At 39.6% G+C, this 13,407-nt stretch overlaps 1 protein-coding gene across 1 annotated transcript in view; it reads right to left on the minus strand.

Annotated features, from left to right (window-relative positions):
- LOC119706056 (store-operated calcium entry regulator STIMATE-like) overlaps positions 1-13,407 on the minus strand; it is a 34,574-nt gene that overhangs the window by 7,597 nt on the left and 13,570 nt on the right. Inside the window, exons 2-4 of the mRNA XM_038149160.1 lie at positions 9,893-9,941; positions 8,034-8,129; positions 5,385-5,506 (exon numbers count right to left, since the gene is read on the minus strand). Of these exons, the coding sequence (XP_038005088.1) occupies positions 5,385-5,506; positions 8,034-8,129; positions 9,893-9,941 (267 nt within the window). The remainder of the gene's footprint in view (positions 1-5,384; positions 5,507-8,033; positions 8,130-9,892; positions 9,942-13,407) is intronic.

Consider the following 13,407-nt stretch of genomic DNA (forward strand, 5'->3'; position numbering starts at 1 on the left):
GTAAGCCTAACAAACTCTGCAGGTGAGTTCGAAGCTGCACTTCACCAGAACAAAAGCAAGCTCTGGAGAGGGGTGACAGATTTTTAGTCTTTGCAGCAGCCTCTGCAATCTCATCAAAGGCAGCTCCAAACTCTTAGCCTGGGGATGAATAATGGGCAATGGAAAATCAGATGCCTTTACGTGTTTGTAATGCACGATGGACAGTTGCTGCTTCCTTTTCTGGAACACTCCTGAAAGGCTTTCAGTATTAATACTTGGTAATAGTCTGAGACTTAGGGTTTGCTGCTGAAATGCTGCACAGAGAAACTGATAAATCAGACTGGAGTCCAAAACAACAAATACTTCCTAAGCACATTTTACAGGATGAGTTTGTGATCAACACTCAACAGTGTGAGAGGAAAGCAATTAAAATGCTTGAGTTTTACAATTACATACTGCAGTTACAGCTTCTCTTGTAAAAACCCAAAGAGTTAGAATTTTGAAAGGGAAAACATCAGTAAGTCAAAGTCAAGCAGCTGTGATTCTTCTGCAGATACAAGGCCTGAATTAGGTTTGAGAATTACATTTTAGCAATTAATTTCTATACTTCACATTTCTATTAGCATTCTATTTTTTCTCACTAATTAACAAATGATAAAAAATAATCTAGCTTTAGCTACAGCCCTACTATTGAAATGAACAGTTTATTCTCTTTTTCAATCTTTATTTAATTCCTAAAAGCAAAGACAGTGAAAACAATTTTGTATCTTTTGCAACTCTCAGGAGATTTTGTACATGCAAAAACGGTGAAACTCCATATTAAACCTGTTGTGCACTCTCAGCAATGAACGTTTTGTTCCACAATGTTTTTGTGGGGAGTGGTGCTGGTTTCTTTGGGGTTTTATTTTGGCAAATAACTGAAATTGTATAATAAATTCTACTTGAGGATTTTTGTGTGCCCTACTGCACCTACAAAAATATCTCTCAGTTATCATTACAAGTGGGGACAACAGGGATGCTGCCTACTTTGAATTTAGCAAGTCTTTTGACAGTGTCCCAGTAGTATCCTTGAAGAAAGGTGGGAAGATACAGACTGGGTGGGTGAAGATACAATTCTGATATGAATGAAAAAAAGCTTTCACCGTGAGGGTGGTTAAATCTACCGGAGTAGATTGTTTAGATAAAGGGGTTCTTAAATCCTAAACCATGGAGAAATTAAAAACTGACTGGACCATGACCTGAACAACCCACTTCAGCTTTGGAGTTAATCCTGCTTTGAGCAAGATGTTGGATTATATGGAGTTCCTTTCTAACCAATTTTTTCTATGGTTTTATAAGCCATGAAATTCAAGTTAATAACATCACCACACCCAGAAGGTGCTCCAAAGAGCACTTTCAGACATTTGTACATTCAGAGATGCTGTATACAAACCCAAAGTAGAAACTTAATGTTAATGTTGAAGCCATAAAGCTCTAATTTAATTTCTAAAGTCTCTGACAGTCATCTCTTGAATTCTGATTTTATACTTGTCATGTATAGAATAATCCAGCAAATTACTGGAAATCTTGCTAGTGCAAGAAAAGTAAATGAAGAACAAAACTGAAAAATTTTGAATCCTCTGCAGTAATAACTGTAGCAGCATTTTTGGAAAATGCTGGGCAATGCCAAATTAGTCTATACTTGTGTCTGCCACTGCCATCAGGTGCTTTGTAGAAGCATGTTTAGAAACAGCTCTTGAACCCAATACCTGTTATTCCTCTACCCTGTAACTTCCTTCTGTTCTTCAGATCCTGAAAATTTTTTCTTAAGAAGATGCCAACTCACAGAACTACCCCAAAGTAAATTTAAAATAGTTTTGAAGGCAGTGGTATTTACCCCACATGGCTATAAGTAAGTTGCTCTTCAAGGGGTAAATGAAGAGCTGGAGGAAAAAGATGCATCTAATACAGTTTCTGAGCTCTGCCATGGAGAGGCAAAGCCAAGGAAAGAGGCCACAGCACAATTCAGTTGCCAGAGGAGTTTATAATCACCAGGAGGGATTTATCACCTGTTTTCTACTCGCAGCAGCTAAAGTAGCACAAGACAAGAAGGGAAGGAGAACGCAGGGAACATTCTTTTCAGTACAGGTCATGACTGTTTTTCTCCTCTTTACACGCTCAAATATATTAACTGATCCTGCACTTCTATTAAAATCCAACTGCTGAAGTAATGAATCTGAAAACATAAAACCATAGATATGAAGACAAATCCAATAAAATGAAAAATTCTGATGTAAAAAAGCCCTTGAGGGAGCGTCATGGCCCTTTGTTCATAAATCAGACTGCAGTGCTGTTTTGCTGTACAAACAGCCACCATTTATAAATGCTGGTATTTTGGTATCCATTCCTTCCTTGAGGCATTTATGCTTAAAAACTATCCTCCATATAAAGAAGAGGCTTTTAAAACCAGCAGGACACTGCTATTTTTGTGACAGCTTCAAGTAATGAATCACCAGGGATCAAGTAATAGAGCTAAGAAGGGAAATGAGCTCACAGTGAGAACTAACTTGAGACAAATGATTATTTAGGCTCTAGAAACACAAACATCACTCAGTCACAAGAAGAGACTTGTCTGGGGGTGGAAGGAGGGCTCCTGTTTGTTTTCCCACATTTACAAACAAACTGAAATCACACTGATCTCCAAGCTGAGGAACCGACTCTACTACTCCAGATAAAATGCTCCAAGACTCTGATACTCTTCAGTGAACCATGGGGTGGAGAAGAGAAGGCTCCAGGGCGACCTTATTGCAGCATTTCAGTACCTGAGGGGGCTCCAAGAGAGCTGGAGAGGGACTGTGGAAAAGGCTGTGGAGCAAGAGGACAAGGGGGAATGGCTGCCCAACGCCAGAGGGCAGGGTCAGATGGGATAACCACTCTGATTCTATGCTACACATTCCATATTTAACTTCAAAATCCCAAGTTAAACACACTTGCAACCCCACAGAACCGCATTTTAGTCCCCTTTTTTACCCTCCTTTATTTTAAAGCATCTTATGAAAATTAACAATGTTCTTTGGGTCAAACTGAAAAATGTTAAGTAAACTGGTAATAGGAGGGTTTTCACTTCAGGAACATCAGGGACACTTCAAAGAAGATGACAGCAAATGATCCAATGCAACTTGTCCTTTTGGATGGGATTTTTTACAGAGGGCCTAACCTTACTGCACCTACTTAGTTTTAGCCAAAACTAGTAACTTTCCATCTGCTCTCTAATTCTCTTTATACCAGAAGCCTCTCCCACACGATTAATGGAAATGCAGATTTGCAGTATGCTTTAAAACAGTCCTGACAATAGCTTGATTAAAAACCTAACACACTAAGGGCAGGACAGCACATTAATAAAGATGCAGAAAAGAAAATTAGTGACTAATAAAATGATCTGATACTAGAGAGAACAACTAACAAAAGAGGGTTTATGTAATTTCATACATCGCTTATACACACACAGAGGAGAATACTCAATAAACAGGTTTAGGTGTTTCAGATCTCCTAATTCAAAGTGACAATACTGGAGCAGCCACAGACCATCTCCAAAGCACTACACAAGTTCATCTGTTGATTTAAGAGCTTAACTACTGAAGTCAGAAATGCCTCATAACTAAAACAGACCTGGGTTCATTTTGAAAGTCAGTAAGAAAGAGAGAAATTTCAGGGGAGTGAATATATTCCCCACATCTCCCCACACACAGACTCCTTCTGTTGAAAGGACATTGAAATGGGAAAGGACAACAGATTACACTCAAAAAATTCAAAATGTTATTAGGGAGAAATAAAATCTAATATCTGACAAGATTACAAATACCTATCTATAACTGTAATAGATACACTTTTTTATTTTCTCTAAGAGGAAACTCAAGTTTTATATGGGCTGAAAGCTGCTCAAATGTCTTTAAATGGCTTCAAGCCAAACCAACAATCAGAATATGGGGCTCTGGGCAAGAGGTCTCACCTCTTTCCTTGCCCCTTTGCCTTCCCTGGGCATTGGTGCTTACCTAATCCCTTAGAGACACAAGTCTGGGACTAATCTGGAGGAACTATTTACTTTTTTTACATCTAGGGAATTTTTGATGGTTTAGCTCTCTTGGTCAATTCCCTGAAGAGTCAGATATGCACCAGTCCAAGAAAAAGAGTGGAAATACTGGATTGTGGCACGTGGGATAAAAGCAGACAAGCAGTGTTGTGGCAGTGCTGATTTAAACAGCTTAAGTGGCCATAAACTGTACCCTAGAAGAGACACATTAAATCTCTATAAATCAAACACGCCCTAATGGCATAGGCAGTTATTTCTAAGTTGCTTGTTATCATATCTAAACCTCTGACATTAAAGCAAATAGCAATTAATGTTATTTGATTGCAAACTTCTCAAACTTTTAAAGTGCTCCAATTTCACAAGGCCTTTACTTATTCTTAGTTCTGTCAGCTACTTAGGATCATTAAAACCAAAGAAATCTACAAAACCAAAATCCTACCAGTAATAATTATAAAACTGCTGTGAAAGCCCCTAATTTATTAGGCAAACATTTTTAACTTTCTTAAACTCCCCTCCCCAAACCATTTGGGTTGTTGTTTTTCTCTCTGATGAAGAGCCACAGCTCTTTTATAAGGCAACATCTCCTCCCATTCCTGCCTCAAGGAGCTGCAAATATGATTTCTAGCATGCACACAAAACCTTCACTTTCAGCAATCTGAGAATAACAGACTGAACAAAATTAAATGCTGATGTTAAGAATGTGTGATACTCAACTGCAGCTGCAAATCCACAACTTCTGCACATCAGTGGACTTCTGAGTAACAGAAGATAAACTCTGCAACTTCACCTGGAAGTGATTTCACAGTCTGTCCCTCACACATTTTTTAACAGTGATACAGCCCCTACATGCACAAGCCCCAGTGGTCATTCCTTGAGGAGCAGCACAGACCATCTTGTCATTCCCCTCTCTGAAGGGATGTGGCTGCTTAAAGAAGCCTGGCAGAACTCTTGGTCTGTATCTTCAGACAATGCCATGTGGTTCAATGAAAGCTTTAGCAGGAAATTACCTTCCAGCAATCATTTTTTAGAAGTGTTTCAGAGTAAATTTATCATGCTGGTATTTTTTCCATGAGATTAGCCAATATCATAATTTGTTGAATCACTCCTTAAAAAAAAATAAATTCAAGCAGTCATTCCAAACTCAGTGAATGCTCAGAGACTTGTTGAGGTTTCTAAGACACAAGGTGAATACTGAGATATAGAACTGAAAAGAACCCTCATGACAAGTGAAATACTAAAATGACTGTACAACGATTTTAGGATGAGTTAACCAGTTGCTGAAATACTCTGGGATTCTACCCTGAGATTCACTGCAGTGCCAGAGCAGAACATTTACCATATTCCCCAAAGCGAAGGGACTCCCACTGCTGCCACTCCACGATGCTGCTGACAGCACGGATCCCGATGTAGATCAGCAGCATTCCTAAGGTGGCATCCAGCAAGAAGTTGATAAGGTACCTGAAAGGAAAAACAGACAAATACCCCAGGAGTCAGTCAAGTGTAGGAATGTGCCCCCTATGGACAGAGTGACAGAACCTTCCTCTGTCCCCCAAAAAGGAAAGAGCCAGAACTTTCTCCCGGTGATCAGGTAGAAAAGTCACTGATAGGACCTTGGGGACTTCACCTCAAGTTTGGGGACAGCTAATTGGCCATAAGCCAAAAGGTCCCACCTGGGCCATTGAGTAGAAAAGGACAGAACAAAGAAACCAAATCGCTTTTGTGAGGTGTCTCTTACCAGGAGCACAAGTAAGTGGCACCTGGATCGGTTTGAGTTTGTTATTTTGCCTTTATTAAACCTTTTTTGTTCCTGATGCTGTCACAGCAGCCTCCTGCTCCTTTTATGCCTCCTAACGAAAGCTGAGCTATTCTGGGGTGTAGTGTTGAGGGGTTGAGAGCTTATCAGATCAGCTCGAAACCCCCGGGTAAAACGCAACAGTCAGGGTCCATTTTCTACAGGTTCGGGGTATTTTAACACCATGACTGACAAAAGATCTGTAAATATGTTGAGAAGCCAGAGTATTGAGAACAATCATTTACCCACTTCTGTAATTACTGAGTGCCTACATTTTAAATCATTTTAGCAGTCTCAGTATTTTTTTTCTGTCCTTAAAGATCCCCAAACTTCTTAAAAATAGTTCTTTTCGAATAACTGTTCACCAAATCTGAGTTTTAATTACCGTTGCATTAGTCAAACATTAAAATCAAGGCTGAGTGTTTGCAGAGGCAGCTCGGCAATCCCGATTCCGCACGAGTCCCGCCGAGGCCACAAGAGGCTGCTGTAAGCCCGCAGCAGGAAGGCAGCGGCAGCGGGAAATCGGAGGTGCCAGCATCTATCCCACCGGCACAGAGGGCTCCCGGTCCCCAGGGATGCCCGGGATTCCCCAGCACGCCGGGCTCGATGTGTCCTTAACCTGCCTACAGGATCTGCTGGGCTGCTGCCAGGCAAGTCTGGACTCACCTTCAAACTTAGGGATATTTTTCCTGAGATAGATTTTGGTTAATGCTGTGTGATATTTTTTCTGCTATCTGCATCCTTGTCTGAGAAACTTTCCAGCTCCACACTGTCATTTCAGTTATCCTGAGAGCACTGAATAATCTCACTCTCTTACTTGTTTTGTGTCATGTTACACTCAGATTAAAAGTGAGATTTGAAAATAAAAATATGTAGATGCAGGAGAGAAAGCACATGTCAGTAAACCCTTGATTTTGCCTAACAAAATGCTTCATGTTATTTTTAATAAACAAAGTTATTTTTAATTTAAAATACTGTAATACACTATCGTGCCTTAGCTTTAAACACTGACAATTTCTGACATGCTTTTGTTACCTCGCTTGAATATATACTTTGAGTTATAAAAATTGAATGAAAGTAATTTGCACCTGCCAGTTTTTAAACCTATCAGGAAATTCTTAAAGCCATAAGCAAGGAAAATCCTACAATGATGCCTGGTATTGTTGAAACTGTCATAACTCAAATTTTACAGTTAATGTGCTAAAATAAATGAATTTTGCCTAACAGAATGCTTTGTGGTGGGAAGAGAAAAGCAGTGTTCTTGCACATCTCTACCATGTAGGAGAACAGAAGGAACCAAGGAGGAATAAGGAATAAAAAGTGGCTTGTGCAGCAACACAAGCATGCTCCTTGAGCTGCGTCTCTCCTTTGTTTGCCCAAGAACAGCAAGCGAGCAGATGCCATCGAAAGGAACTGGATTGGTTCTAAAAGGCAAATTACTGGGCTTTTAAAAGTAATTTCACAGCTTTCACTACCAGCAATGTGTAAGCTACTTTGAGCACGAGCCTTATCAAGAACAAACCCAAACAATTACCATTTGCTTCAGGAGCTCCTGTAAAGAGCCTGTTGGGGTCTTAGTCATAAAATCTTCAGGTTTAGTACACTACAGAGAAATGCTTATCTATTTAGTCACACTGCTCCGAGCGTGACATTGCAGAATTAATTTCTGTACTAACTGCCTGGCTACCAAGCAAGATTTCCCATTTTTAACAAAATGAAAATACTGCAGCAGCCAGTGTAGGTTTAAGAAGCAAATACAAACACAAATGATTTTTGTCAAATAACCCTGAAAGCAACCTCACTTTGTATTACAGCCTTGCTTTACTACATTTTGTTCAAGCAAATGAACACAACTGGATATTCATTTCCTTTGGTCCCAGCACCTTCAGTAGACAAACCTGAACTGCAATGTGCATCCCAAGTCCCCATTCATTCACTGGAGAGGGACGAGTAGCAAGGCTTTGCCCTTTAGGTTTAAAATAGCTACACAGTCCAGACTCCTGCCAGCCATGAACTTAAAGAAAAGAATCCTGATGCTTGATTAACTAAGTTTAAACCACAGGGTTTTTTTAAAGTGACTGATTTTTACCATGAAAACTGTCTTCTCAGCTTTATCTTGCCTTACTATCCACATACACCAACTCAGCCACGGAACTTCCATAAAGACCAATAATTTCAAAATTAAACACTCACAGTGAACAGGGGTCTTCTTCCGTCAAGCCTGATAAATAGACATTTGCGAAGTGGATGAACAACATCCCTATGGCTTGCTTGGAAGTATCTAAAAACCTGTGTAAAGTAAAAACAGTTTTTAAGACACGCAAACCTGTTTACAACACAGCCAGACATTGCAAACTTATGTTAATTAAAACTCCATCTCTCTTACTAATTTTTTTTTCTCCAAATGAGAACACCAGAATGACAAAAGTATCATAGTATTTAGTTCTTATTTAACAATGTTCCATTTTAAATTCAGTCCCTATTTTTTCTAACAATAACCCAAATCATATTAACTCAAAACCTACCACTGTAAACGTAAAGTCTACGGATATCCTCTTGGTATCATATGCATTATCCAAGAGCTAATCCTGACTAACTCTAGCTAAGTCTTTAATAACCTCCTGGAAACAATGAGTATCTCAGCCCTGATAGGTATTTTGGACCTTTAATGTTTATGCATTTTTAGCAAGCTTATGGCACAGACAAAAATAAAATCCTCATCATGTGCTTGTAGGCGAACAACTTAATAGTGACTAATGAGTCCTTTATCTACAGTATTTCATTTAAAAGCCAGCATATTTTTCACCTGGGAAGCATGAAGTGGTTTCACTGAATTTTATCTACAGGGCAGAGCTTAGAACACACTGCAAAAGAATTCCAACCTTGACAATATTATCTCCAAAGCAGATGATAAAGTCAGAGAGAAAAGAGTTTGTTACTCAAGGGGAAAATATCAACCCCCACTTAGACAGTGATTCAGTAATGACTCCAGCCCTTACATCCAACTTTCAGTGGATGTTTCATTAAATGTAAAACGTAAGAATTGTAATAAGTATTCTGCAGGCAAGAGTGTGTTCTTTGTATTATTCAGAAAAACAACCATTTTGCCTGTTGCTTGCATGTCTAAAAAGATCTAAACACCCCAACAGATCCAAATGACATTTTATGCCTGAATTCATCTACCCTCCCTGATAACTGTCTTGAACTTCTATCTCTTCATTCACTGCATGACACAGAGAGCTGAGTGTTGGAGATGAGGCAGGAAGCCAGTGAGTTACATATCTAATCAGTACACTCTGCTATAAATAACAATACTCGAGTCCCAGAACAAGATTCTTTGCTTAAAAATTAAGGGCTATCAGTGCACTTGTCAGAATTTCAGGCTGAGGTAGACTGTAGTACACAAAGATTTTGTACTTCTTTTTTCAATAAAATAAAGGTCAGTGTTAGTTTTGAGAAGCAGCATTGTAGGAGTGCAATTTAAACCACTGAAGTCTTGAACAAGTGGAATGGCAGCCTAACACACACCAGTCTCAAAATTGGTACAGCTTATATTGGCATTGCTTCAATCCAGGAACTTTTAAAGTGTAGTAAACACAAACACACTTTGTGTTTTTTATAGTTGATGAACTTGTATCTTTTATCACCCTTTTCTCTATTTTATACATAGCAGGATGCCAAGAAAACATGGAATTTTTTTGAGCCCAGCTGAGATCTTCCTCTAAGCTTATGCAAGTTTGTAGATGTTCAAATGCATCTTAGGGTTACTCTAAGTTTCTGTCTTTAGGAAGAAACACAAATTGAAGTTTTATGCCTAAATGCACATCTCTACAGATTCCTGGAAGTGTTCAATAAGAAATGACTACCCAGGAAACACACAGGAGGTAGCCTGACTCGTGTATTTTGGTAACTTTTTTGGTTCCTCACTGATAGTTACCAATATCTTGTCATGACTTTCCTTTATTTTAATCATCATACATTACCATCATCCCTTCAATTTCTACAACATGGAAGAAGAAAAGAAGTTAAGACTAAAGCATGCAGAAACTTACCATATCCTCCAGGGACGTCTTTCATGCTTTGGTTCTCTGAAACGTTTTACTAGGGAGAAAAAAAATATAATTGAAGACAATCAGTAACTTCCAAAGGAAAAAAAAAAAAAAAAAAAAAAAAAAAAAAAAAAAAAAAAAAAAAAAAGTGAAAGCAAATAGTCTTGCAGAAATGTTACAACCTTTGATGAAACGGATCTTTCACTACTGCACTTCACCATATCAAACTCCAAGGATCCATTTTTGAAGAAACTCCCTTCTGTCACCTCTCAGTTCCCAGAGCTCCATTCTCTGACTGCCAGTATCCCTCACATGAAACAATAATCCACATCTGACACCATTCCATTGGCCTGAGCTTTTATGACTGCCCATCCAGAAAATTTAATTTCCAACAATAAAGCAGGTATTAGACAGAGCTGTTTCTTTTCCTCACTGGAGACCCAAACCCAAATTGGAAAGTATTCTCATAATTTGGGGCAGTCCATAATATCAGAATGAAATCAGTTGAATCAGTAGTAGGACAAATACATTCTCTGACAACCTGTCTCTATTTTGTTGGCAAACTGAATTACAGGAGGAAAGAAGGACAGATTTTTTTTTAGTCTGATAATCCCTTCACAGAAAGGCAGACAATTGTTAACGTACTGCAAACAAACAAACAAACAAATCAGTATGAAATGAATGACAACTATACACAAAGGTAAGCAAGTAGGTAAAGTTTGTCTATTGCAGTTTCATTGCAGTTTATTATAGAAACTGCTTGGGCATCTGACAGAAAGCTCCTCTCATACCCTGCCCAGCTACTTCCATGTACTTCCAAACCATCCCAGGTCCATCTGGAAGAATGTAGATGACTCCTGAAGAACAAGTGTGGGAAAAGAGAGGGACAAGGGCATAAAATCAATTGCTGATGTGCAACAGTGGCTGGTCCATACATTTGTTCTTCAGATCAGAATTTTGTCCCATCTTCTTAGGAAATTCCATTTCCAACTCCTTCTGGGCAAGAAAACCTTTTCCCTGCTGGGAACACACACTCAGCCCTGCCATGGGTCGGACCTGGGGCAGCCTCACCTCTGTCAGACCTGGCCTCATATCCTAACACAGATTTATTCTTTGTTACAGCTGCAAGATACTAAATTCTTAAATTCTTACACATCCCAAAGAAGACAAACACAACAAGGTAATGTGAAACCTTTCCACTAAGAATGGGGTTGACATAAGGGTTTTACTTCCTTCTGCCCAAATTTCAGTACCACTCACCAGCTCCTTCAAACATAAGTTCTTGAAACAACAATTATTTAGGCTCACATTTCAGGAATGATCTCTTATTTAAAAACAAACAAACAAACAAACAAACAAACAAACAAACAAAATGAATCCTTGATTCTCCCTCCCTTCAAATTGCAGATTCTAGTTCAAGAGGCACAAACCATAGCAGGTATAGTCAGGCAAAATATCAACAGGTATTTTAACCTGCTTCTCCAGGTATTAGTGATGAATTTCAGTTTAACATAGGATGCTCTGTGTACATCATGCTTGCCCAGCTCACAAGCCTTTATAACCACATTCTGGTTTCTGAACTAATCATAACTTTTTCACAAGTAAGGCATTTCCCCCAGGTCAACTGTCCTCATAAAACAATTAAATAAATCACCTCCAAGGTGGAGGGGCAGCACTTTCAGGGAACACCAAGCTGCCAGCTTGTCACCTCACTGTCTGTCACTGCTTCTGACAGCAGAGAGAAACTGTTTCACCCCTATGACAAGCTAAAAAGTGACAAGCCAAAAGACTGTACATTTACACCAAAGATAAAGTTGTAATAGCAACATTTGCCAGCAGTTTTCCTTGCAAACAGCATGACAAATACAAAACTTCTGTTAAAAATGAGCAACACTCAGCCAAGTTAACCAGTTTGTTATTTATGACAAGTCCTCCCCAGTCACACTATGGATTACTTTAATTAATGGCACTTTTGTGTAACAACAGGAAGCCACAAAGCATCACAAAACAAATGCAAGAAACAGAAGTTTCAACTTACTGTGGAGTTAGTGCAAGATGCTTTTCTGCAGACAAAATGGCAATAAACTGCTATGGTGTGCATGCTTTGGGCAGGGGTGAGTTCTACCCCTGAATTCCAAGCTAAAGCTTTTGTCTTAGGCTGTTGTTATTGCTATGAAGTTGTACGTTGCCCCTGGATTCATTAATTTCTTTTAAAAATTCACAAAAATTCATTTTGGAAGAGGATACTCAAAAACAATTCCACTAACAGCATTTCAAATTTTATCTGTACTGAGAAATAGCCTTGATAAGGTCTGTGTTTCTCTGGCCAGTTCTAGAAACACAACATTCATTTGAGTTCACATTAAACAGGACAGCAAGCCTGGAAAGCCTCTGCAGCTGTCTTTTTGGAATGTACTGACTGGCTGATCACACCACAAAAATGCATGCCCCCAAATAAAATGAGTAAAATCTTGAGGAGGTGCAACCCGATGAATATGTACCTGTACACTTGAAAGCCCAGTAGGTCCTTTGAAAGTGCTGTTTGCACAGCCCAGCTCCTTGCAGCTGTGTCTGTGAGCATCAGGTGTTCCTGACAGATTCAGACATTGCCAGGTACTTCTCAACATACCTGATGCAGAATTTGAGCCTTCCCAGTAACTAAACTGAGCAAAAACCCAACAGGCTGCAGACGGCCACACTGGTAAGCTCAGGCTCCTCAGCACGCTCGCTAGTAACACATTTATTTTGGAACCAAAGGCCAGCACACGCTTCTTACAGAATCCTTACTGGCACTTTCCAAGGAACTATCGAATCAGGAGGGGAAAGTAATTTCTCCCCTTGTGCTCCCCCAAAAGCAGTGAGGATTGCTGCTCCCAGCCCCAGCTTCTCCTGGCAGTCTCGGCACAAAGTGGGGCTGGTGCGTGTGTCAGCTGACAGATGGATCTCAATCTGCCGGCTCTGCCTGCGAGGAGCGCCGCTGCTCCATATGCTCCGGCTCGGAGCGCCGCGCTCGCACCGGCAGCCATCCACCACAGTTCATATTAATTAACTAATAACGTGCACAATCTCATGCTGAATTATAAATGAAGAAAGAAGGGCTGCTTGTTTACACATTCGGTGCCAGAATTTTTCAGGAAAGGAAATAAAAGCGCTTCTGCCAACAAGCATGTGAGCTGCCAGATGGACAGATAATAGATAAGCATATAAGACACAGTATTGCTAATGCAAAATTCAAGTTCGTTGAATTGTCTTCCCACTTAATTGAAATTCTAGGAATAATTAATGCCAGAGTACCGTGGAAGAGTTTCTAACGCTTACTTTAATGTGGGGGTTTTGCAATCAGAATTTCAGAAAACTCATAGGGAAAAATAACGACCAGAACAGAGACAAGAAATGAAATAAAACCTCTCCAACTGTCAATATGCAAAGCAACACTTAAAATCCAGCCTTTCTCTCTCTCCTTCACCTCCTCGAGAAGTCCCACAGGAACTATTTTGCTGATGTGAAGTTACTTCAAT

Source organism: Motacilla alba, chromosome 12 (assembly GCF_015832195.1).
Source record: "Motacilla alba alba isolate MOTALB_02 chromosome 12, Motacilla_alba_V1.0_pri, whole genome shotgun sequence".
Classification (NCBI taxonomy): domain Eukaryota; kingdom Metazoa; phylum Chordata; class Aves; order Passeriformes; family Motacillidae; genus Motacilla; species Motacilla alba.